Genomic DNA, 26360 nt, shown 5'->3' with positions numbered 1-26360 from the left:
CCAAAATCATAACGAACTGAACTACTATATCCTGCTATTTGCCAGTGACAGATCTCCAACACATGAATCTTCTGACCAAGTAGGGGTAACACTCTCTGCCTTCAGTGGACTGAATGATGCAGAATCTGGTTACTTGATCCCACATCAACCACAGCCACAGCTGGCAGGCTCATCAGTCAATCAGCAACGGCCAGAGGAGGATGCTACAATCTCCAACTATGTCCTCATTCCCAAACTTGGCAGCCTCTTAAACACCCAACATCAAGGGAACAATGTATCATCTACAGCCCCCCTTCACTTGGTTGGCTTCCCTATGCCGTATTCAAGTTCTGTTGACATGTTTTGTCAAATGCACCAAAACCATTTGTCTAACATGAACTATCCATTAGCTCCAATGCTGGTACCTGTAACATATTCTGACTCAACCCCAAATCAAATACCATCATCTCTTGCCCAAAGGCCAAATGAGGCAGTGTTTTTGCCAGCCAACATGCCACATTTTCTTGGACCCAGTCCTGTTTGTGCCCAAACTCCAGCCTCCTGTTTACCTGTTTTTAGTGTATTACCTGGTCAAGGACTATACTTGTCACCCAGTAGTGACTCCTCATTATTTCAAAACCAGGCACCAGAGGCTTCCCCTGATTTTGTCCCTGACCATAGACAAGCTGCTTCGCATAGTACAGTTACAGAGCCACCAAGCTTTCAACTGCCTACAGCTGGAAGGTACATTGAGCTTCTGTTTTTTTTGTTTGTTGTTTTTTTAAATAAAAGCTCACAGTATTTACCAAAAACAGGTCTAAAAATTATAATTTCCTTTACTTTTTTTGCCTTGGTCTAGCAATTCCCATTTGACACCACTAGAGGACAGCACAGACTCAGAAAAATTCAAGTCCAGTGACTGTTTGACTGATCATGATGGTGATGACCACAAATTATATAGCCAAGCTTCTGAGTCTCTGAAGGCAACACAAACTCGGTTTGACCTTTCTACTCAACACAGGTGCTGCACAACAATTCTAATGAAGTAAACCTTTCAGTGATATCTCATTAAATTGCTTCAACTACCTGTCCAATCTGTGATGTATGTCCTATCTACATCTTTCTCCCTCCCAGTTTCCCAGTCCAAGTCAGTACACATCTATCTCAAATATCAGCACGTCATCATGTACTTTCTACCAAACCAGTCAGGTACAGTGTACAGTGGGTTTCTTCTCAAATGTTACAGGAAACTTAACCTTACTGTCACTATTAATAAGAACAATGCCAAGCTGTCACAATATTAATATATATCAATATTATTTTAATTTTTTCAGTATTTTGGTTATCTTAGTCCTCCTGTCTTCTACTATATGGTGTACTAGTGTTGTGTATTATGTTTATGTGTGTATTTTTAAACAGGAGAGAGTTTCTGTCAAGTCCTCTGGACTTCCTGCCCAGAGCAGCCCCCCGCCCCCCTCCTCTCACCCCCAGTGCCCCCAAACATCCCATACGACACACACACGCTGAGCACCATAGTCCATTGCAGGCGAGGTAAATAGAATGTGCCAGTGTTGTGTGTGTATTCACTTCAAGTGTCCTTTAACTCTCTCTGTGTATTCGCTGTCAACAACCTCTACCTTTAGGCTTTTCATTGACTACTTCTAAAAAACAATTTTATAATCTTGGTTCCATCGCAATTTCCTGCCCATCCTCTTCCTCCTCTCTTTCTCAATATCTCATCACCATGTCAGAACAACTTATCAGAGCAGCTCTCCTGAGAAGGCAGTGTCTCAGTCCTTATTAGATGCCCTGCTCATCACTCCAATCACACAACTTTCACCACTGCGCTTGAGGAAGAAGAAGAAGCGTCGTAGCGTCAGTGAGCTGCAGTTGCCCAAGAACAAGAGGTAGAAAGGGCAGACCTGGACAAAGCTACACTTACTGAATAACTGCTTGAGAAGTGTTGTTTGACATGATTTTAGGTTGAAAAGGATTGAGAGCACAATTTTGTCCAGGTCTGACATCCATGAAAGAGTGAAAATAATCATCTACTTCACAAATAATGTGATATGCCATGTGGAGACTCATTCACTGTGTATATGAATGTCATGTGATGCATGCACACAATTGTAGCATTCATCAACTAATGGTTTGAAAGCACAAGCAAACTAGCAAGCCTGCAAGTTGTAAATTAATATTTTGGAAAGAAAAAAATAAAAATAAGATACCTATTTTTAACACATGGTGTAAACAGCCCTTGAGTCCACTGAACATGCCATTCAAGGCGGTGAAAAAGCCCTGTTTGGTCAGATCATGCCAGCACCAAAAGACATGGTCCATATGTCTCTGTGGAGACAACTCATACCAACTATGACATTCTGTGGTCACTGTGAAACAACTTGGCAGCATCTCACAGAGATCAGTCATTGGCTAGTGGACACAACTGCATTTAAACCGTGAAGTATGAAAGTGTGTGTTAAAGAGAGAGAGTCTGAGTGGGTGTCTCTATGGATGGATGTCATTGTCATTGTGTGTGTGTATGTGTGCGTGCATGTGCACATGCACGGATGGTATAGTGTGGTTGGATTGAATTTGATCCAAAGAATATCACAGTACTGAATTATAGACCATCTGTTGTGTGGTGCAGAGAGCTGCTGGACAGCAGTCAGCTATGTTAATGGACCATTTGTTCAATGTTCAAACGAAACCAACACATTTATGAGATGCATAATACAAGTTCTCGTCGGAGCTACAGTACACACGGGGGTTACTTTACAAATTTAAACAGTTGGGGGACTGAAATTTGCCCTTTTTTTGCTCATTATCGCTCAGTACCAGCAAACAAGAAGTCTCATAATTAGGCGGCATACCGTGCAAAAAATAGACTTCAGATAAGATAAACACTGGGACAAAAACAAAGATGCAGAACAAGGCCACTGACAGAATAGTGATACAGAAGTGTAGATTCCAAGGCTGAATTGTATTAATGTAAAAAAGTGCAAAGTACAGAAACAAAGCAAGGAAGACAAAGACAGATTAAAAGGGAATACATGTATTCCTCTCTCCATCCTTCCTCCCATCCCTCTTTAATTATCCCTTCAGTTAACAAGGTTCATACGTGGCCCAGTACGTCCAGATGGTCAGCACTCTAACTGGCTACTATTGAATCAAAACAGCGGGGTCTCCATTAATCAACCAATCACAGTCCTGCAGAATACAATTAAGTTCTTATGTAATTGGCCTGATTGGTGGAGAATATTAACGAGCTGTGCTGTAATTGGCTCTAATGAATGAAGGGCTGGGGAGCATCTTATTTCCTGCTCTACTTGTCACCTGTTGTTAACCAATTACCATATGGCTAATGTGAATGAATGTTGTTCGCCCAGATAATTTAAATATATGGCGCTATAGCCTTTAATCTCACAGAGTGTAATAGCTTAATGGCATGATGAGGAAGAGGTCTTTCCTGTTCTTTACAGGATCATCTAGCTTTATAAGCTGATATAAGATGATGCTCATGTTTCCGTTTCAATGTAGAGAAAACAGAATTTAATTTGGCTAATTAGCCAGAAAGCGTACTTATGACCGAGAGGGCGGTTCAATATCCAGACCAGCAGGATAAATATGGGTGGGGAAAATGAAATAGTAGTGCTTGGCCCTTCCTCATTACCACCACTGAGGCACCCTGGAGCAAGGCCCTTAACCCAGCAGGTTAGACTGTTGTTCAACTGGGCAGCTTTCAGGTGTGAATGTGTGTAACTGTGAATGTGATCAGAGCGTTCCTGCAAAAGAGAGGCTTCCTCTCAGTCAAACTCCCCTGAATAAATAAAGGTTAAAAAAGCTACTTTCTTACCTTTATGGTTACTTATAACAGTGGTTCAGGATCCCCTAAGGGGTCATAAGACAGATTTGAGGATGTCACGACCTGATTAAAGGTATAAAAAACAAATATATTTCTGTTACACAAAACTATGTCTATTTCTAATGTGTGCTTCTTTGTTTGAAACACTGGACAACATCAAGTCTTCAGCCTAAAACAAATAAAAAATGAATGGTGATCTGATGCTGACCATGTAATCGCAGTGTCCACAGTTAGAGTCTGACCAGGGATCTTTGTTGCATGTAATCCCTTCTGTCTCTTTCTCTCTCTCTCTCTCTCTCTCCCCTCATTTCCTATTACTCTACTGTCCGCCTCCAAAAATCACTCATTGATTTAACTGCTCATAACGAATTTCCACAGTAAAGCCATAAGGGATTGCAAGTAGATAAGGGGTCACAAGCTGAAAACACTAGGAACCAGTTACTAGTAGCATATAACTGTTCAGAATACAGAGGGGGTAAAATTAAAGGATTCACAAAGAGAGCTGAAGAGTCAGCACTGACTTTGAAGTTAATCCCACATGATTAATTATAATAATCAGATTGTTGGTTGTTGGTGTTGTTTGTTTACATTTACATATTGCAGAACTGGAGAAAATGAAAGCACAATAAATATATTACAGAACTAACAGCAGGTGAGGAGGTGCTGTTGGTTTATGCAAAATTGTTCGCAATAGTTAAAATTGAAATGCAGTCGAATGGAAATGGAACTTAAATTGAAGCTACTTGGCACCGTTGGCCTGCTGTCTATGGTCAGTTTTGCCTGCCTATAGATGTAAGAAGTTAGTGTCCACAGTATCCACTGGCTCCTCCTGTCAGACACAGGCTGTAAAATGATAAGCAGATAATGAGAATGAAGAGAGATGTTCTGCAGTCTGAAAGTCTCTTTCCTATAGAGAGTACTTAGATTAGGACTGTATCGGCTACAGGGCTAATTAGCCGGAATCAATGCTAACACAACAGTCCACTGGGTGCATTTATAGCAATCCTTGTCAGATACCTTTTCTAACCGTTTATCCATCCACTTGAGATTCACATTTTCCGAGTGATATATGTATTTGACAGTAACAACTACTAAATGTTAAATGTAAATGTAACCAGGGTGGGAATGCTGTCAGCCATCTAACCAACCAATCTTTGTTACCTTGTATTTATGTTTTAGTTTCTAAGCCTTATTCCTTATTTCTGTGATATTTTTCTTCTGACACCAAAGGGTGTCTTGGCATCAGTCTGCCACAGAAGCGGGAGACCCCCTCTTCTCCTCACCCGTCAATGCTGTCTATTTCTTTAGGTAAATTTAAAGTCTCCAATTTTTCCTTTTCCTTGTGAATTGTATATTTGACCACGTATCACACAACTACGATCCCACAGTAACATAGTTAAGCAGTCATTCAGAAAGGATGAATCAATCATTTTAGAGATCTCCTGGGTGGGAAACGAAGTGAACCCCCTGCTGTGTAAGGATCATTTGATGTCAGATGTCCCAAGTGTTCCAATTAAGTGTGTGTGCAAGAAATATGAGAGGCAGGGAGGGCAGCGGAAACACAGACCATCTACTGAGGTGAAGCCAGCACACACACAAGTGTGACATTCTCCCTCTATCTTTCTCGCTGCCTTCCAGTTCGCCCCTCATAGTCTCTGCCTCTATCTCTCTATCACTTCTTCTCTTCAACTCTTTTCTTTTTCACTCACACAAAACATACAGGCACCACTCAACGTAACTATGACTGCAGTTGCCATAACACTTGTCTCCCATGAGTCCCCTAACGGCCAGGCACAACGGGAAGACAGCAGTGATCCAACTGTTGGCATTGGCTACAGCTATGCATTATGGGTGTAATACGTCTGGGGGAGAGACTGTTGGCCCACCCAAGCTCCTCAGCTGGCGCTGATGAACATGCACATACTTAAAAACACACACACAAACACACACTTGATGTTACTCATAGAGAGGTCATTCATTTTGCATCATTTTAAAACGCAGTGGAGAGTTTGAGGCCCTGGGGCCACATATGACTGGAGATCTATTTGTAAACAGAAAAACTGAAAATGAGTTTCAAAGCCTGACTTTAAACCAAACCTGCAAGAATATTTTGTATTCAGTCAAAATATCTTCATTTCAATTAAGCAAAACAACATTTCTGAAAACATGTAATTTGTTTTTATCTGTTTATTGGCCAGTTTAATAAGTTCAATAAGTTTGATTTATGGATGAATACAACCCTAAATAAGAGAACTAAAATTTGTCTCTGTGGCTCTAGGAAACAAAAATCTCCCAGAAGCATTTTTTCCTGGAGAAGGAAAGAGGGTGTTGCCCCACATAGATCCAACACAAGGTTTCTCCTACTTGGAGCGCAGCGCTGTGAAAATCTGACCCCCTTTGACTCAAGGGAGGGAACATTTGAGAATATGTTGTGCTCAGAACAAAATGTATTGCCTTTGTACTCAAATCAATGGCCATGGATATTACATGTTTACATTTCTTTCACCCTGTGTCACAGCATGTGTCACTGACTGTGAACTGAACGCCTATCATAGCACTATACTAGGCCAAATTGATTTATTTAATGTAGGATACTGAGAAATACCCCTGGTCCTGTGAGGTCATTTTCTCTATTTCGTCACTTAATTTAGTATTCTGGCATCGTTTGATGTGATCACCACTAAATTTTTACTGCAGAGTCTCTTAAAATTACTCAGCCTTTGACCCAAATGTGAAATTTAGTTTTATTTCTTGGGGCGCATGGAAATGGACTGCCAATGTTGCCGCAGGGACCCATTCAGTTTGTCTCTTCAAGACCTCAATTAAGCGTCCAAACCCATGAGACATTTGAAATACAAAGGGCGGTGGCAACAATGTGTACCTGTATGCAGCTGTATATATAGTTGTTGTGGCCCTTAATGTGATTAAACTCCATATTGTACCATCAGATCTTTGTCTCCCCTCTATCATTCGTACTGCTAGTCTGGCATCTGCCTACAGTACATCTGGAATCGGCACCTTTGTTCATTACACCATGCTATATTTCACTCCACTGGAGTCAATTACTCTCTGTTAAGTCATTTAAATTGATATTCTGGCACTGGTTTTGAATGGGTGTGCTGTATTATTAGTGCTATGCAAACCTACTCTTCCCCTATCCGTCATCAGGCTGGTGGCCTGGACTCTGTTCTGCTGTGAAAGTGGCACATGGGCAGCATTTTTGTGCGTACTGTAGTCACAAGTAGGAAGTGCACCGTGAAGTTGCCTACTGTACTGTTTTGGCTGTAGCTAAATGCTGTGTTTTGGTTGGTACCATATTTGTCTTCGCTCTGTCGGCAGGTAGGTGGTCTCTACGTATTTTGACAGGAACTTGAAAAATTAGACTGTTCCAGAGTTTTTTTCTTGTCATTCATGTGTGTTTTTTTCTAGTGGCTTTAAGTACAGTGGAATTTAAAAGATATTTTGCTGTTGATTACATCTTTGTAAATAACGGAGAAACTAACGCACATATTAAGCAGTACATACACAAATCAGAATCAGCCACATTCTGCTGTTGTGTGATCATCACTCTGAATGAGCGAGATGCAAATGTATGTATTTTGCATTTTAAGCTGTGCAAATTGAGTTTATTTTAACATTTAATGTGCAGGGGCAATGGATAGAGGCTGGTTGTTTTAATGTAATGAATTTAATTAAAAAACATATTACTTGATTTACATATCATTTGTGTTTCTGTTTTGTCTCTCCGCGCAGTGAGGAGGGAGAGGAGGCAGAACTCAACAGCCACGAGTCCGCAGTTGTCAAGACTATGATCAAAGGACCTGCTGCAACCCAGGGTAAACACTGTGGGTGTCCTGTCCACTTGTGATAGCAACACATCTTAAATGGTTTTTCATTTACTTTTTCACACGTTCACAATGAGCGCTGGTTATTGCCAGCTGTAATTTTTCCACCCTGTATAAAATATGATTTATGAACCTGGGACCAAGCCACAATTGGCATGTCTCCTATTAACTGACTGAAATAACATATCCACCTTTGTTAACTCGTATTAAAGAATAAAGTATATAGTATATATATAATACATAATACATGGGTTTCAGTGACTAAAATACATTTTTGTTGATCGAGCCAATTGCTGCATGAAATCTGTGGAATAGTACATTACTGTCTCAATCCGCTGCCAAATCCAACAAAAGGATATCTGTATGCCTGTGTGTGAGTAGCTTTTAATGTAGGCATGTTATGGTTTTTTATTTCCTTTTTACTAAATTAACTAGTAAAGCATAATCAAACTAAGGGGCCTGGACTGTTTTCTTAGCATAAGTCACGGCAAGCACAAGCATACCCAAAATGTAGAGTCCCCCAAATAGATTTCTAAAAATAAACTCTCACTGAGGAATTGAACTAAATTTTCGTTTTAGTATGTATTTTGATTGATTAATATATTCACCCCTACAGTTAAAAGGTGTTATTTTTTTCTCATACAAAAATGTTTGGTTCCAAATCCTGGCGTAATGTAAAACTGATTTACTGCTGTTGGATTGAATGTTGTTGCAGCCAGTTAGCAAGGGGAAGGAGGCTTATTTTCCATGGTTGAAGCGTGACATATGTTGTGAAATAGGTCATTGCAGACTTTCTTTTTCTTTTCTCGTCTTTTTCCTCTGTGTAAGCCCATTAAGCAGGCGAGAAGGCCCCGCTCTGCCTGTGGCGCCTCGCTCAGTCACACGTGCAGCAGTTCCACTCTTTTAGAAAGATAATATTTACTGAAGGGACCTGTCGGGAGTTATGAATAAAGTTTTAAAGTCAAGCCACAGAGCAGCAGTATAATACTGTACTCCATCTGCACGCGGCTTATAGATTCTGAGACTGAGTGTCTTTTCTGGGCATTATTCTGTTTATCACGTACGTACCAAAAAACAAATATATATCTGCCTGTTTGTATCAGTTTATTTGTGAATATTTATCTATGAAATAATTAGCTCATGCTTCAACTTGTACCCCATCCAGTCTGTGAGCTCAAGTCGTCTCTCACTCTTCCTCAGTTCTCTCACTGATGTAACTGCCACTCAACAACAATCGTAAATGTAGTCACTTACCCAGGGAACCAGGCTCATGAAAATATACTACTAGCTGTATAGTGCCCTAGCAACAGTAAGACAATGACCCATTCTGAATCCTGACCTGCAGTTAAGGATCCCAGGCCTTCAGCCACTGCCTTGTTGCAAATGCAGATTGTAAAACAAACTGGCGTGGTGTTAAAATTCGAAAACACACACACTCACACTATAATGCTGTTACTCGCATCCTTCACTTTCTTGCTCCCCCTCATTCCTGAAGCAGCTTTACCTTCAACATACAGTCTCATGAAGTGCTGGCATGATTAATGGCAGCTTTACTAAAAGGCTGAAACGTCAAACCGTGTCTGTGTGACCTAAAACTGTCTTTTCCTCACATTTAACTCATTTTTTTGTGGAAGAAAGAATTCATATCTTTGGCATCTTAAAGCTGTGTTTTAGCCTCCATCTAGAACAGTCAAACGCAAGCTTCAATGAGAGCAATAGCGGCTGTAATCAATATTTTTTATGCTTAGAATGTGTCAAATTACAATGTGAAAACAATGTGAAAGGGGTCCTCATAGTGAACCTGCAGAGAGAATTTAGTAGAAAACTATTTTATTGTCATGACTCAAAATTGATTATAATGTTGCTCTGCAACAGCTGAATGTGTAAATAAGCAACTGTTTGCCTATACAAGTTTGCCATATCAACTCAAAAGGGGATGATTTTAGTGTAGTTAGTGTGTTTCTGCTGCCCCCAAGTGGCCAAAAAATCTTCTGTTTTTTAATGCCGATTTAAAGCAGATAAATTCCCTACCAACCCCAAAAATGAATGTAAGCCCAGCCCTGTTCTTAGCCTAAACAGACACACTTGAACATGACATGTTATGGTAAAGCCATGCTCAAAAAGTAGCCGTCGCCTCACCATGCGCACACATACAAAAACACATCTGGACATCAAAGACCGAGCTACATGTTTAGCCAGGTGTCTGGGTTTTAGCTGAGGGAACCTCTTGGTGGTCTATGTGTATGTGTTTGGTCATGTGTATGCAAGCACATATGCCATAGGAATGTGTCAAAGGTGTAGTGAAAGATTCTGCGAAGATTGATGTGGTGAATCCATGGTTGTGACAGCCGTAGTCAGCCAGCTGCATGCACCACCATGACACCTGCTGGGTGTATAGACGAAGAGGGTAGAGGTCAAATAACTTACACACCTGGGAAGAAAACATAGACGCACACATACACGCACATCCTTTGTGATGCCATAAGTGCTCTTTTTTTGTTTCCTTTTACCATCTCTGTTGTCTCTGAACCAGTATAGCCTTTTATCTGTCTTCCATCACCTACAGGTTACAGTCCACAGATTGGGTTGATCACCCCATCTTTCGGTATGAAGGGTAATGGAAGTGCCAGTGTCCCAAGGGGTCCTGTCCCAGCCCGACCTGTACCTCAACCCCACCCTAAAGATGAAGACTCCCTGGTCCAGATGGCAGAGCACATCCCTGCTGGGACTCGTACACCCATGTGTGCCCACTGCAACATGGTTATCAGGTGAGAGACAAATACTGGAGCTAACAGTAAGATAATTTATCAACTTTATTCTTTATTTATTTTTGAACAAGGCAACTCAATTAACAGATAATCCTATACAATGATTATTGTACAAGCATCATTCTTGATAGCAATCTGCATTATGGACATATTATGGATGAATAATCTATGGGTTCTATCTTTAGGAAGGAAGGAGGCTGTCATGACCATTTATAGTTAACGTTGTGAAAGAAACAATGTACATGCATCATATTGTGTCCGTATACTACTTGCGCAGGGATAGTCAAAAAAAGAGGCAATCTCTTCAACTTGGCCGGACTGACATCTATTTGTATTCAAGCAAATGAATTTAGGAAAGTTAAATATGTCCACTTCTCAATTATTCAGTGTCCCAGTAAGACACGAAATAATTAACTTGAAACCATCTTGAGTAAATAATCTGTGTATGAAACGGTAGAACAACAAAGATCTGACTGCAGTGTAGATAAGGGCAGGGGGAATTAAGTTGCAACTGTAGAGTAATGTTTCACTTGTATGCAGACACACTGAATGCACACACACACACACGCACGTAAAGGTTCATAGAACATATTTGTACTAAAATGGTTTAAATGCAGGGTTTGTCCTTCGTTTCCTCCTTGTGTAAGTTCAGTCAGAGTTGCATACAGGGACACATCACTATAGACTCTCTTCCTCCCTCCTGTCCATCTCACTTCTTGTCCCATAGTTGACTGCCCTACCAGAGTGTTATCTCCCAACTTGTGTCACCTTACATTATATGTCACTAAGGATAGGGTAGCTCACATGCTAATGGATGCCAAGCTCAGGCCACTATCAGAATAAGCTCAGATAAGCACAGCTATTGTACGGAGTAAATTAGTCTCTGATGTTTTCCCGCTTCACCTAATCATCAAAGTGGACAGTGCCAAGGTGCTGTCTGAGTGGAAGCAGAGGACCTTTAATGTATTAATTGTTTACGTCCTTAAAGCACAAAAGCCAACAACACAGTTCCAACCTCTTTAATATGAAAATTTCATAATTTTTCACATCGTAAACCTTCTGACTTTTGGACTGTTCATCTTTTTCCACTCCTTTTCATTGGACAAAACCAGTAATTTGATGATGTGGTCACAGTACTCACAGTAGTGTTCATTTTTGCCAATATTTTGTAACTTCAGGTAAAATAAAAAAGTTAATAAAAAAAAAAAAAAAAGTAAAAAAAATTCCAATGTTAATTTCCACTTATCCTTTTGTCTCTGCTTTTTTTCAGAGGGCCATTTTTGGTAGCAATGGGGAAATCATGGCATAAGGAGGAATTTAACTGTGCCCACTGCCGTTCGTCCATGGCAGATACTGGCTTTGTGGAAGAACAGGGATCTGTCTACTGTGAACACTGCTATGAAGAGTTCTTCGCTCCCACATGCAGACGCTGCCAGGCTAAGATACTGGGGGTGAGTTGGTGTGAAGCAAAATGCATCAGTCTGTGTGTGTGTGTGTGTGTGTGTGTGTGTGTGTGTGTATTTGTGTTTGTGTGTGCAGAGTCATGGTGGCATTGCTCTTGTCTTTTTAGTGATAATTTTTGAACAGAATGTACCCTGATCAACATTAAAGAAAAACTTGAGCATTTTCAGCATTGCAAAAGATTATAAGGATGACAACTAATGTTGCATTGCAGTTCAGGAACAGATAAAAGCCTCAGTGTTACCCATTTGTCTAAATATTTTAAGTATTGACTGTACAACTCGCCTTGACATTGTGTGTGGCTGTTGTTTTAAAATTCCCCCAGCTGTTGTTTGGAGACCAAAAGTGATAGTCCTCCTCTGTGGCATTCACTGCAAACCTGTAACACATACCACGTCTGACTTTTGTATTTATCGTTTTTATGTTTTTTCTATTCTTTTTCTATAATGTAACTCCATTTTCTAGTTATTAACATTTTGCCACACGTTGGTTCTCAACGAGTGACTGCCTTACAGCAACTAGATTAACCACGTGTCAGAGTAATTCTTAGTCTTCACTGCTCTGTACTTTTCCACTTCGGGCCAGCTGTAGGTTGAGGGTTTGAAGTGGAACTTTGTATGCATACGGGGGTTTGGTAGCCAACATTGTATGAGCAGGATAACACAAAGCAGGTCCCAAATGTGAGATAATTTACTAATTTAAATATTAAAGCTACAAAAAAGCTTCATGATTGTAATTAAAAAAAAATCCTACTTCTCAATGAGAGTTAAAATAGAGGTTGACGCAACATTTATCATTCAGCGGAAATATGTGTGCATACAAGACTTCATTACTACGGGATCTGTTTCTCTTCATACCTTCATACCTTGGCTTATACAGTACGGCATTGTGGATAAGATCGCTTTTAGATTCTAATAGCTGTCAAGCCTGGATAAATGTCAGAGTAAACACAGATTATCTTTGCCTCTCTCCATTCTTGCACTACTGCTTTATTATCTGGATTGTAATTGTTTGTAAAGTGATACTGTTTTCAATTTGAGACCAAATAATAAATGGGCACTTTTGAAAAAGTTCCTGTATTTTAATCCCACTGTAGCTCCAACCCCAAACATGCAGGGTAAATGCAAAGAGGGCCAAGCTGTAGATTTAGAGATTTTCTATAATGACCACCACTGAAACTCAGGAATGCAGTATATGTTCGGGTGTTAGGAGAATTAGTCTTAGAGGCCTAGAGGCTGCAGGTGTAGCATTAACCCAGGGTGTCAGGAAGCTGAGATCTTTGCTCTCACAACAGCTCTGACATTCATCCCTCACGTGTTCTAACCTCTTTAGCCTCAATCCCTTTCAACCCTCTATTTCTCACACATCTTCAACCAGCTTACGGCTTCTTATTAACCTGTTTTCTCACTCCCTCTCCTCTAATCCTTCATTTTACTTTGGCCCACCAACTTTCCATTGATTCCTCGTCCTGTCGTGTTCTCACAGTTTAAGGGTGGGAAAGAAAGCAGTTTGTCTATCTTAAGCTGGGTCATGTGGCCCCACAAGAAAAAAGACCCCATAATATTTAAATGTGACATGAGAAAAGGACGGACTGTAGCAAAGGCTACATTCCTGACACATGTGAAACAGTTACATTTATGTAGGAATTGATTTTTTATTGATGAACTACATAAACAACAGGGTTACAATCGCTTCACTTCACTACACTGTATGCACTTTCCAGCTACTGTGACTGACACACACAGTGACCTGTGCTGCTAATGAACTGTGTGATGCCTCCAACTAACCACATTGTTTGCATCTGCGCCTAGGAGGTGATAAATGCCCTCAAACAGACGTGGCATGTCTACTGCTTTCTGTGCGCTTGCTGTCAGCAGCCAATCAGAAACAACACGTTCCACCTGGAGGATGGAGAACCATACTGTGAACGAGGTGAGTGATGATGACGCCGAACAATCTGCTCATTGGACACACTGACCGTGCTGATAGGGCTGATGAATGATGTCTCAGACTAGACACAACAGTCAGTGGATGGATAGACACAAGCAGCTCTCTGTTATCAATTAACTTCTATTCTAACAGTAAAAAAAAAATTAATGTACGTCATGTTGCTTTGTCTGTGAAAGACTTCTACAGTTTGTTTGGGACTGGTTGTCACGGCTGTGAGTTCCCCGTCGAGGCTGGAGACAAGTTCCTGGAGGCCCTTGGTTACGTCTGGCATGACACCTGCTTTGTCTGCGCTGTAAGTGAAGGCTTCACAGTACATTCACAGTATAATCAATTGAGAGACTCCTGTCCATCTGACCAGCATGTCTTTGAACTGGGAGGGAAAAACAGTATTGGGGTCGTTACTCAAAAGAAATAATGTATCACACATTAGTAAAACTGCATTTAACCAGTCAAACACAATCAAACAACTCGAGTCGCTCTGTCACCAAACTATGGCTTTATTGTGGACTATTCCAGGCTATTTGACATGTTTATCACTAAAGCTGTGGTTAGTCCTCATGAGCAGGAGACAACTTGTTCTCCTTGGAGTCAGCACAAGACTGCTCACAAGACCGAAGAGCCTCTCCACGGGCGCACTAGACATGTGTTGAATTTCATGGATATTGTAGGGGAACGGTTCTGGATCTCCATCTCTGACCCCGACTTCAGATATCAGTGAAATCAGTGTCGTAGCTGAAGGAAGTTGTATTATCCTCGTCTTCATAGTTTTTGTATAATGCTGTGTGTTACCCTATTACACTTTTCTCTTTATTTCTAAGGATGAATATTATATATTGTATTATATATATATATCAATATAATATATATTATATTATATTGATATATTTATACCAATGAGGACTTTTGCCATTTCATAGAAAACTTTATGTAATTTATATACCTTACGTGACCTTGACCTCTGTGTTTGTGTGTGTGTATCTTTTTGTTTTTCCTTAGGTGTGCTGCACCACTCTGGAAGGCCAGACTTTCTTCTCCAAGAAAGACAAACCTCTTTGCAAGAAACACGCTCACACACTGAAGATATGAATCTTGGACTTTCCTCACAATCTTTATTGCCATACATGTTTTCTTGGTTTGTGGGGTGGGAATGCCTCTTAATAGTAGTCAGTTCATACAACAATAAAACTCAAGCAATACTCGCACAACCATAGTGGTGGCTCTTGCAGGTCAGGATAAGGGAAACACTGCCATGTATGTAAAAGTGAACTTATTTTTGTCCCAGACCTATTGTAAGACAGAACATTATTTTGTCATGTGGTTTCTACTATAAACAGCAAGTAGTAGTAAAACAACTTGTAGTAAAAGATCACTGTTTTCAGTTTTTAACTATTTTTCACCAAAAAATAATCTGAAAGAAGCATTTTCATCTGGATTTTATTTGCTCGCAGTGTATGTGCAATGGTGCAGTGTACTAGCACTAGGAATCACCAAAGTCAGACATTTAATAATACATAGGATTGTGTGATCCCATTATTTCTTAATCCAGAGTTTAAGCTTGAGTTTTTCAGAAGCATGACAGTGGTGAAATCATCACGTTTACCTTTGTGGGTTAGGGTTAGGGTTAGGGTAGTACCTAAACCTGTTTTTATTTTATTTTCAGACAGTACCAAAAAATTATATTCATACTATATAATTAAGAGGAGGGTATCGGACATTTTCTAAGCAGGAGTTTGTTTTTGTTAGTGTTCATGTTTGTGTAGCTCGAATTGAATTTAACAATTTGATCATCAGCTATTATTGTAAGTTAAAGAGAATATTAACCATCAAATTTCCTGCATTAAACTTTGTTGTATTTTGTTGTGTTCTTTGCTGTACATATATAGCAAAACCATATTACAGACAAATTAAAATACAGAAATTCTGCATCGTGTACAAGTTGTTTTAATACAGGTGGGCTGGATGTCTGCAGGGACAGTGAATGCTGTTGCCTTTGACCAGTGCTTAAAATTATTTGAACTTTTTCTGTATGTTTTAAATAAAATCTGTGTATTTTATTTTCTATTTGTCATGTGGAACTGATAACATTGGCAATAATGTTACTGGTTTCAAAACAAATGGTCACATTTTAGTTATGTTAATTTGAAACGACTTTTGAGAAAGAGGAGTGGTCTGTTTTTGGAGGACTGATTTGGCCCTAAATATAAATAAACATACTAAATAATTAAATGTATAACAAAATATTATGTATATTTATGTATTTCTCATTACTTTGATAGCCTGACATATCTTGACAATTGCATAGAATTGACAAAATGTTGTCTATGCTGAGTGCCATATAGTTTCACTAATCATATTCATATTCGTATTTACTTGACTTACTATATATATTTATTTTGTAATAACTGCATTAATTTACGGTTGATTCAGTCCTCCATAGGTTTTATAAAAGTCAGTAGCTCTTTGTGGTCTGGCCTGCAGGAGGTCAAAAGTGGATACTATAATCCTTTTGTAGCAAACTGTATATTTTAATTTGTTTATAGAAGGGAGAAGTATCTTATCTGACAATATGTATTTAACTGTTTGGGTAACTGGGTTTTTGCTTTTCAGGGACTGGTGCAGGGAATGGATGGGGGTGTAGTTTTTTTCTGTGTTTTTAGTATCTCACTTGACTGTCCACTAACCGTCCCAACATGTTGATTTGGTGATATTTACTTTTCATTATGGCTGAGGGGTACATATAGTCTACTTTGTTTTGTTTTCCATAGCAACAAAACAAAAGCACTCATATTCATTTTCACATAATTATCATAAAAGAGAGCTGTGTTTTTAATGTTTGGGGCAAAAGGGGGTGAGTATGGTGTACAATGGTAAGAAAAATGCTTAATTCTCACCTACAAAAGTTGGAACTGTTAAAACTGATCTAATAAATGATGTGCTTTTAAACCCCCAAGAAAAATATCCTGTGTTCCTTTATATTTGCTTTCTTTTCTGTCAGTGTAATACTATCTTACCATCCTAAACTTCCTGTATTATTGCTTGAGAAACAACGTGGATGTACAGACAAGTCTAACATATAAACAGTGTGAAATGCAGATTTCAATGCATGTCTCCACCATGCTGAGAAAGGTCAAATGAGAGACAGAAACAGAGAGGAGAGGTGGATACTGTGAGAGAAGAGAACATGGTAGAATGAGGATGTGATTGACGCCATGGCTGCATAAATCTGTGTGAACCATAAAGCAGCTATTACACAACAGTGGTTGCTTGCACGAACAAAAATTACTTTACCCACAGAGGAAAGGACAAGTGTACTATAAATGAAGAAAGCACTGTGCTTTTGACATTTCTATTGTAGACAAAATTAGCAAACCAAACGCTCACATAGTCCCGCCCACCACACACACCAGTATCAACCCCTACACATTTATGGGGATTTGTCCAATTTTGTAAATGCAGCAGGAAATGTTGCCAGATCTTATGAAACCTTCTAGCTGATCCAAGAGTAGAAGGCTTTAGCTGTTTGAGTTTGAGGTGTGACATGACATCCTCCAGCCAGTGTTTATGAGATGGTGCTACAGTTGAGGGGAATCAGCTGTGAAGTGAGCACTTTAATAGACAAAAATAATATTATGTGTAGTAGTTTATTTCATGTTCTATAGCCTATTTAGCATAATAGTACACAATAGTTTAGATATCCAATTCGAAATTGGTAATGCTAATTGCTTACTTAAAGGTGTGGTATTTAGGAGGCTCGAATGTAAAAGGTATTTTTTAAGTGTGTAAAAAAAATAAAAAAAATCCTACACACTGGTCCTTTAAGAATGTATCATGGAATTAACATTCTTTTGATGTTACTTTTATGTAACACTCATTGTTAAGTCTACTTTCTCATAAAAATAGAGTGGAAAGTAAGGGAACATTTTTGAGCAGTAACCTATTTTCAAAATTACTTAGTGGTGGAAAAATCCACTCAAGAAATGTCATTGTCATTAACAATAACTTCTAAACAGCAGAGGTTTGACTTCCAGGTTACTAGTTTATTATTTTAAATTATTATTAGGGAAGAATTTTTAGGTTTTTATTATTTATTAGACGCCGAGTAGAAGAGTGGCTTTTGGAATCCATTCAGAGCAATCAATCACTTTCCTCCAGCTAATGCACTCCTCTCTGCGCGGCATTAATCACCCCTCATACAGCTGAGTGAACTGTAGAGGAGCACAGAGGTTTTCATGTGTGAGACCAATGTGTGACCCTGCGTGTGTGTGTGTAAGGAGAGAGAGAGAGAGAGAGAGAGAGCGAGCGAGAGGCTACAACCCACAACCCTAGTGTGGTAACAGCCCGAACTCGCATCTGTACCCGGAGTACCGGAGTGCTACAACTTTTTTGTCTCCATCGAAACAAGAAAACAAGAGAGTATCCGGAGGTGAGTGAACTTGGCGTGGATGTCACTAACACACAGTATGTGCGCGGTGTTCCGTCTGCAGTGTCTGTGTTTATATGCCACTGTTCGCAGTCACCTTGAGAAGGTTTGACAGTCGTTGCTCTTTTTGTTTGCTACGTGTTGACAGTGTGCTGCACGTGCGATTGGTTTGTTTATTGGAGATTGCGCGAGACTTGGCGCATTGCGTATTTCGGCGCTTGAGAGAGAAAAGTTTACAGGAGTTTGAAGTACAGTCGCTTACTGTACGTAACTACAATTTTGAGGTACTTATTTACAATTCATGCTACTTAATTCTCCTCCACGACATTTTAAGAGGGAAATAATGTAGGCTACTTTTTACACTGTTCAAGTTACTTTGATTTTACATTCAAAAAATGTTTGACGTGGGTGCACAGATTAATATATTGTGTGAATGTGCGCATAAGATAAAACTTTGTATCATCTCCCGGGACCTTGAAGGCTCCACAATTCTCCCTGAAAGAGGCTGTTGCACAATAATTAGGCTTTTACTTTGAAGTATGTTTTGCTGGTAGTAGTATGCATGTTTACGTTATTCTCAGTGCTGCCACATGTTTGCTTTTAAGTGTTAAGCTTCCAAAGAAGAAAAAGTACAGCAAATTACTATATGCAGGCCTTTTTTCAAACAGTCTTAGCCCACTCATTTTGTCTTAACAATCACAAAAGTATACTAATAATATATTGGAATACATTGATTATTCTAACATCACATCATTTGTGAGCCTAGGGCTGTGTAGATGTATTAAAATTTGAACGTTTATGCAAACGTATGCATTTAAAAAAAATGTCCCAAACACATTACTCTTAATAAGATTTGTTTTTATTTAGTGCTAAATGTGTGGGGGCCAAGATGTCTAATTGTCTTTGTGTGAATGAGGGTGAACGTCTTTGGTGTGCCAGAAAATAGCAGCCTCTTGCCCATATTTATATGTGTATGGTAATAATAATATTTATATTAATACGAGCTATGTTCACAAAGATACCTGCATGGCAGCAGTGACTGCAGACAAAACGAAACCCATCAACACTGATAAAGCTTTTTAAAACTACACCCACATAGTGATCACTAGTTTAACATTGAAAGTTGATATTACAATGGGTGACAACATGTTTTACTCAGTTACCCATCTAAAAAAAAGTTGGGAACCCTCTTTGTCTGGATTATTTGTACTTGGGTGAAGGGGGCTACATAGTAGCCATGACCTAGCTTTAATTTTTAAGACTTTGTGAAGTGAGCCCCCTTCTTCAAGGGCTCAGAAAGCAAAGAAAGCAAAAAAAAAGAAAGAAAAACAGAAAAAGAACCTCAACACAGCCTCCAGCGCTGAATAACCTAAAGCCCAGTATTCCCCATACACCCCACTTATACACACACACACACAGGTATGCACACAGTATTCAACTCTCCCTCTGAGTCCAGTAACCAGGTCCAGGTGTTTGTCAGTGTGGGTTATGACAAGAGTATATCTGTACGTGTGCACATGAGCATGCATGTGTAAATGTATATCCAGATGGCATAATACTGTGGCTCCAATTCTTACCTCACCTCATCTGAGTGGTCCGGGGGCAGCAACACCAGGGACCCACGCAGGAAAACACGAGAGAAGCAGAGGTCCAGATGTATGTGTTGTTTGGTTGTTGTCGGTCGTGTTGTGGTGTAGCATGCTTTGCTTGTTTGTCAATCTACTAAGTGTATGCAGTTGTTGGGGCTTCACTGGGAACAGCAATCTTATTTAGGTCAGGAACACATCACGCAAATCTGAGCAACAGCCACATTCTCAATTGGCTGTGTAATTGAGTTTCACATAGCAGCTGTAAACAGAAAACTTCCCCTGTTTTCTTTTCTTGTCATGCGTGTGTGTGAGAGAGAAGAGAGAAGTGTGGTGTAACAGTTTCAGGGAAAGAAACGCAATTAGACACTTAACAGTTTCAGACATCTCGTGATGCAAGACAAGGTGTCTGATACTGACGGCTGGAAATTCCGATCACATTGCTGGAGCTTAATCTGCGTGCCAAGAGTAGCAAATTTGCCAAATACAAACTCAATTTCTGTCTGTCTGGAGACATGATGAGTGGAGCACAAAGAGGAAAAGACTGACAGAGAAATATAGTCAAAGGGGCACATTTACATGCACAGTGGCAGCGTGGAACAATATTCAGTCTATGTCAAATGTCATGTAACGTCTGACTGATGTATTCAGAGTGAGGTCAAGGTCAGAATGAGAAAAAAAGTAGTTGACGCAGAAAATCTGATACCTGAACTCTGCGTATTGACCGATATCGATCTGATACAAGTACGTTAAGAAAATATAATATATTAACAGTTGTACACTAATAACCCTGTATGGTTGCTATAATTGTTGTATGGCCTGGCTCAGGTTAAACTCTTTGTGAAACACGGACAAATAGAACTTTCTTTTATCATTACCCAAAAAGCTCTTCTCTCTTCTTCTCCGCTCTGAAACAGTAGTTGCCAGTACCCAGCGGCAGCACGGTGCATACGATCGGTGACCGGTGACATTGGTTGGGGTTCGGGTAAAAATATCAGGGTTAGCCAATCAGAGTCAGAGTGGGGCAGGTCATGACTTCGCCATCCTGAGGAGGAAAAAAAAAGGTGAACGAGATGCTGCTGGGAAGTACCAGCGTCCCGTTTCAGGGCTAATGAATTACACGATATCAGATCGGTGCAAAGACTTGCGTACACACGGATACCTGATCCAGCATTTTAGGCAGTATCTCACGCATGTCTGACACCGGTCTCGGTATCAGAACAACCCTACTCGTGAAATGAACTTTTCGGAAAGAAGTTTTCGGTTCAGTTCATTAGATTTTTTTTTCCATCTGATGCTGTGATGGCTGTTTGCCGGAGCCCACTCCTTCTCATGCTTCTACACATAGGAGGGACCTTTGCTTTAAACGTAAAGGCCTTAAGCACTTGAGGCCATTTACAGTCACTACATTATTTCTGCACAGGTCAATGTAAAGACATGTATTAAACAACAATAAGAAAGACATCAGGGATAAGATTATAAGGAGAATTGGAAAAATTGTTCATGTGAACCTGAGGACAGTTTGCCAGTGTTGTGCTTCTCTAATATCCAATTTCCTCAGCTTAGAGATCAGGTTGATAACAGTCAAAAAGAGATAAGAGCCATGAGCCTGAGGCTGTCTTTTCATTGATCTAACGCTCTTTCTTAATTACAGTGTCAATGTGATTTATAGAAACATTCCAGGATTTATCTTTACCTGAATTCTGAAACTTCAAGTGTTTTAGAAAGGTCTCCACAGGCCTTTAAAAGTCTTAAAAGCTTCAAGAGTTGGGACAATAAAATGCTTTGAAGGTTTTTCAAAATGAACACTGAATGCAGTATTGTGTGAAATGAGACTGCATCACATTTGTCAGCATGCCTTAAATCTCTGGCTCTGTCCTCTTGAAGAAATGGATTAGGAAAAGGTATTGCTTACCTTGTGTGTTGCAGGTTTGAGTGTTGCTGTAATCTCCTGCAGCTCTAACCCTTACCCCTTCGTAAAAATGATCCAGCTACAGAAAAAAAGTGGCTAAACATGTCCAAATGTAGATTTAAACCACTTTCTAACCTCAATTAGAACCTAACTAATCTGTGCTAAGCAATGGCCAATTACTTTTCTTGAAGACTTCCTGCTGCTACTTCACAATAAAACCTGCATTTGCTAGAGGACATTTTGTATCTGAACTTCTGTTAACAGCATGTTCACTCTCTTGCTTTCTCTTCTGCAGTGCTTGTATCCCATTATGGTTGCAATCAAGTATTTTTCATAATAATTGTGGCTTTTGAGGCTCTTTGCTTTAGATTTAGGCAGTTAAGCATGTCAGTACATTTTTAGACAGCTTTCATTGATTTCAGGCAATTTCCGTTGAAAGGTAGGTAGTCCCGAGATAGAAAACATGGCACTTAATGATAGAGCTGTTAGATCTTGTATGCCATCTCAAGCAATTCTAAGAAAAAGAATAATTGTAGTTACTGCAATTAGGCTGATGGATTGTGTTAGTTGTTCACTATTTCAAAAGAGCATAACCTTCTGTCTTATGAGATGCAGTCTGTAACAGTTGTGCCAGGCAATTGAGCAAAGCACCTTAGCAGTAATACAGTCGCACTCTATCCTTATCTTGAAATAAGTGCAGTTGAACGATTATGCTAACACTTCAGTTTCAGTAGTCCGTCTGATACTGTCAAGTGTTGCATACACCTGTCCTTGTTTATTTTGCTGGTTGCCAGATTTCTTCCAGCTGAGGCCATGCAGAACAGGTTGATATTGCTTTGACTTAAAAACTTCCGTTATCTGTTTTACTCAGTGGAATGGCACATCCTGCACCATTTGCATTATTGAATTTTGCACTTTGGAAATGAATTGTACAGTAGCACAGCAGGGTAACAGGCGAGTTAGCTTTATTGTAATGTCAGCATCATTAGAAAAATAGTCCAGGTTGGTTAAAAAAACAACAACCTTTTAAGCACTACTTAAAAGCTATGAGATCTCCAGACAGTCTTTCTGGCTCTCACGTCAAACAGTGGAAATCTTGTTGGATTTGTTCAAACTTATCAAGGGTATGTAGACAGGCTAATTATTATTTTCTTTCCTCACGTTTTCCCTAAGGTGATACTATTCCTCCTAATCTCTCATGGATGTGTGGGACACAGTGTTTGTGTACTTTATCTTGACAAAAGGCTCACTCAGCTGTGTGAGGTTCAAGAAACTCAAGCAAATATATCCTCTTTTAAATATGGCCAATATCCAATAGACGCTTTCCATGGATACTTCTGCTCTCAAAGTTCTTCCTTAAATTTTAATCTGGCGTTACTGGCGTGCAGTTTTAAAAACACGATTAAATAAGCCAAAATAAAAGTGTGTATGTGTGTGTGTGTGTGTGTGTGTGAGATCTTTGTCTTCACACACATGGATCCCATCGGGTCTTCCTTTGTTGTCCTCTAAAGCTGGGATGAGTTAAAAAGTTGACCCTTTGCTTTTTAGATGGAAATTGTGATCTATAGCCTGTGCTGCTTTTGATGCACTCACACAAGTATGAACTGACACATGCACACACACAAAGCTCAAACACATTTTATTTATTACACATCACAGACAACATTCATACTGTATGTTATTAGGTCTGGTTATTTACCTAGTTAAATGAAAAATATAGAATAATAATCCAAAAATTAAAGAAAGTTAGAAAGCTGTTTCTATGTTAAATCAGTTTTTATGCAACAGTGTGTGTTCCTTAACACTGTAAATCTACATTTATTAACAAGATACTCAAAAATCTTGCACACAAAAAACAGACAGGTGCACCAAATTAAAAAAGTATTGTAAAAGAAACAAAAAACATCTCACACACTGTCAACACTGCACAGTACCTCTAAAACGTATGTTAATTAACCACAAGAATGATTTGCTCCTAACTTTGTGACCAATTGTTTAAAAAACTGGTTAAAAATAGACTTGTTAACACGGCATGAGCTGCAGAGACACGATAGGATCTGACAGGAAATTTGCCTACTGGGTTGATGGAGCTGATGATGAGGAAGACACAGATAGAGGCATCGCCAATACAGTCTGTCTGTCTGTCTGTCTGTCTGTCTGTCTGTGTGTAAGAGAGAAATGAAAAAAAGAAGCCTCAGTGTATGTGTGAATTTGTGAATGTTTTGTGTATCTACAGGCCTGTAAGGTAATAAAGTTGATGGTTGACAGTTAGTTTCTGTGTTTTGTTTGTCTGTGTGTTATGAGCAATGCATTTGCATTTATAGTGGGGGCGAGGCAGAGGAGTCAGAAAGTGCTTGTGTGTGATAGCGTTAGTTTACATGCTTGTATGTAAGTCACATATCAGTCGTATCTTTTCAGAACCAGATCATGCAGCCTCACAGTCTCATTATCCTAATCTTCAGCTCCATTACTCCCCTACTCCCCCTCAGGGTGGACATTTAAACACACAACCTCTCCTGATCTCATGATGGAGTTATTCTGTCCCAGTGCTCTATAATTCACGCAGGCCGCACAGTTCAGCCACTCCTTCCCCGGTGTTCCCCTTTTTTCTTTCCTTTGACTGATGTGACAAAGAGTTGGCATCAGCAACGTTCGAAACAATACTTGAAATGTTCCAGCCCTCTGACAGCTCCAGGACCCAAACGGAGAACATAGTAATCAGCAAATTACTATGACGAACTTTGTGGCTAAAGTAAAGGTGCTGGCCGTAATACTGCGCTGAGAGCAGCATAGGTTGATCGTGTAGAGCATGTTTAAATTATGATTTATTAGCCCGACTAATAGCCCACAGATCAGTTTAGGCCTGTGTCCCACAGGGCGGATGTTAAAACATACTACTAGCCAGCTTCTGATCTCATAATTCGGCTATTTTTTCCCGCTGCTCTCTCATTCACGCCGGTCGCACAGCTCAGCCACGCCTCTTCAGTTTCTTTTCTCTTTGTCTTTTTGGCCTCTGCACCCTTTACATCTGTCATTTTCCCTAATCTCTCATTACCTTTTGGTGGTGAATAATTTCTGTTGTATATTACAATGTACATTTTTAATGACTAAATAAAAAAACAGTGTGTTTATGATAACAGTCCTGATCACAAACATAAACCGGTTGAGCCCTGAGGATGCTTTAACTCGCGTACAGCTTTGCTTTGAACTGTGAGGCTGTTCTTTATTTGGTAGACCACAGCTCTGTCTTCTTGTGTTTGGTTTGGCTCATTCCTAACTGAGGTAATCACCGGGCCTGTAGTTCCCTCAAAGGGAAAAAAAGAGAAATGATGGAGTGATGAGTGGGGGACTGAAGAAAAAGAGAGGAAAAGATAACCTTCTGGATCCACTTTGGGGCAATTTCATCCCTCTTGCCCTCCAAACCTGAGACCCCCAATTTTCATGGTGCCTCATTTGAGGTACCATCAATGAGGGGAGAAATATTTGCCTACAAGCAAGTGACATTGTTGAGTTTCAGGAAGCGGCTTCACCTCTCGGTCTAGACATCCCCTCAATACTCAGAACTTTTATTAGTGCGAATACATGCATCCTTGCTGGCCTGGATATCAATTTTTATAGGTAGTTTTAATAAGATATTGAACGCCTCAGGCTGAGTCATTCTTGATAGACGGCAGCATTAAGCATCTTTTTTTTTTTTTTCAATATGTGCCGACAGAGAGAAATTACTTTAAGTTGTGGCCTTACTAGTTATTGTTGTAAGAATGTCTGAGAGGTTAAAGGTCAGACTGAGAGATGAAAATCGCTGGCTTCCTGTTTTTAAAAGATGAGCGGCATTAACACATGAGCTGTTCTGTGTTGCGCTGCATAATTCTATATTTTGGAAGTCGCAGCAAAACAGAAATACAGACTGCTTTCATGTTGACAACACTTTTGTATTCAGGCACCCAGTGTGAATGTGTAAATGAGGTGAACAGACTTACAAAGGAGTTAGTGACTCTGTCAGTTGGTCAAACTGACAGGCAGACAGCCAGGACAGAATGTTATTAAGTGGAAAAAGAAATTGTAACTATTCAAAGAGTTTAAGGTATTATCTGCACCTCTCTGTGGTATGTAGTTGCTTCTTTGTCTTGTGCTCTGTCTCCCTCTCTTTCACCTACATGGTCTTTTACTGACTCGTCCTATAGTCTGCCACAGGCGCGCATTTAAGTCTGGAATGATGAATGGCTTTCTTTGATTTGTCCAGATGTGTCTTTGGCAAAGGATGGGTATAATGTGTATAATCTAACTCAGAAGCCACTAGTTGTTATTATTCTCTTTCTCTCTGTCTGTCTCCCTGTCTGTCTCTCTCTTTCTAAAAGCCCTCCATCTGCTGCTGCAGATTTACTGATTTGTGTCACATCATTGATACCCTGCTGGCTGAAATTGTGTCCACATTGCCCGCGCAGACACCACCTTCCCATGAGACATAAATTCATGATGGGCTCGTCAGTGTTATTCCAAAGTAATTAAATCCGATTGATACCAAATCAAATTTTGCCTCTAAGATACTGAATCTGATGCATGTGAAATCAAATCTC

General features: G+C 39.7%; 2 protein-coding genes across 2 annotated transcripts in view; both read left to right on the top strand.

The window, feature by feature from the left end:
• The first annotated feature begins 464 nt into the window (after nt 1–464).
• On the top strand, nt 465–16808 carry LOC118325516 (PDZ and LIM domain protein 7-like). Its single transcript, XM_035658224.1, has 10 exons — nt 465–723; nt 1114–1183; nt 1399–1530; nt 1731–1886; nt 7595–7677; nt 10253–10454; nt 11725–11905; nt 13727–13847; nt 14042–14157; nt 14862–16808. Exons 1-10 carry the CDS (start codon nt 465–467, stop codon nt 14949–14951), a joined length of 1410 nt encoding a protein of 469 aa, XP_035514117.1. The 3' UTR covers nt 14952–16808.
• Nucleotides 16809–18144: 1336 nt separating this feature from the next.
• The window catches only part of bmpr1ba (bone morphogenetic protein receptor, type IBa), a 65432-nt gene continuing 57216 nt past the window's right edge, over nt 18145–26360 (top strand). The window contains exon 1 of the mRNA XM_035658424.1: nt 18145–18288. The gene's annotated coding sequence lies outside the window, so the exon portion shown is untranslated. The remainder of the gene's footprint in view (nt 18289–26360) is intronic.

This window comes from Morone saxatilis, unplaced genomic scaffold (genome assembly GCF_004916995.1).
Source record: "Morone saxatilis isolate NCDOM2014 unplaced genomic scaffold, NCSU_SB_2.0 Contig16, whole genome shotgun sequence".
Taxonomy (NCBI): domain Eukaryota; kingdom Metazoa; phylum Chordata; class Actinopteri; family Moronidae; genus Morone; species Morone saxatilis.
This window is presented reverse-complemented; position numbering and strand designations above follow the sequence as displayed.

Coding starts and splice junctions, on each gene's coding strand:
- LOC118325516 (XM_035658224.1), top strand. CDS start 465: ATGAGGCAGTGTTTTTGCCAGCCAACATGCCACATTTTCTTGGACCCA. Junction 1,887..7,594: donor CAGTTGCCCAAGAACAAGAG/GTAGAAAGGGCA, acceptor CTCTCCGCGCAG/TGAGGAGGGAGAGGAGGCAG. Junction 11,906..13,726: donor GCCAGGCTAAGATACTGGGG/GTGAGTTGGTGT, acceptor ATCTGCGCCTAG/GAGGTGATAAATGCCCTCAA.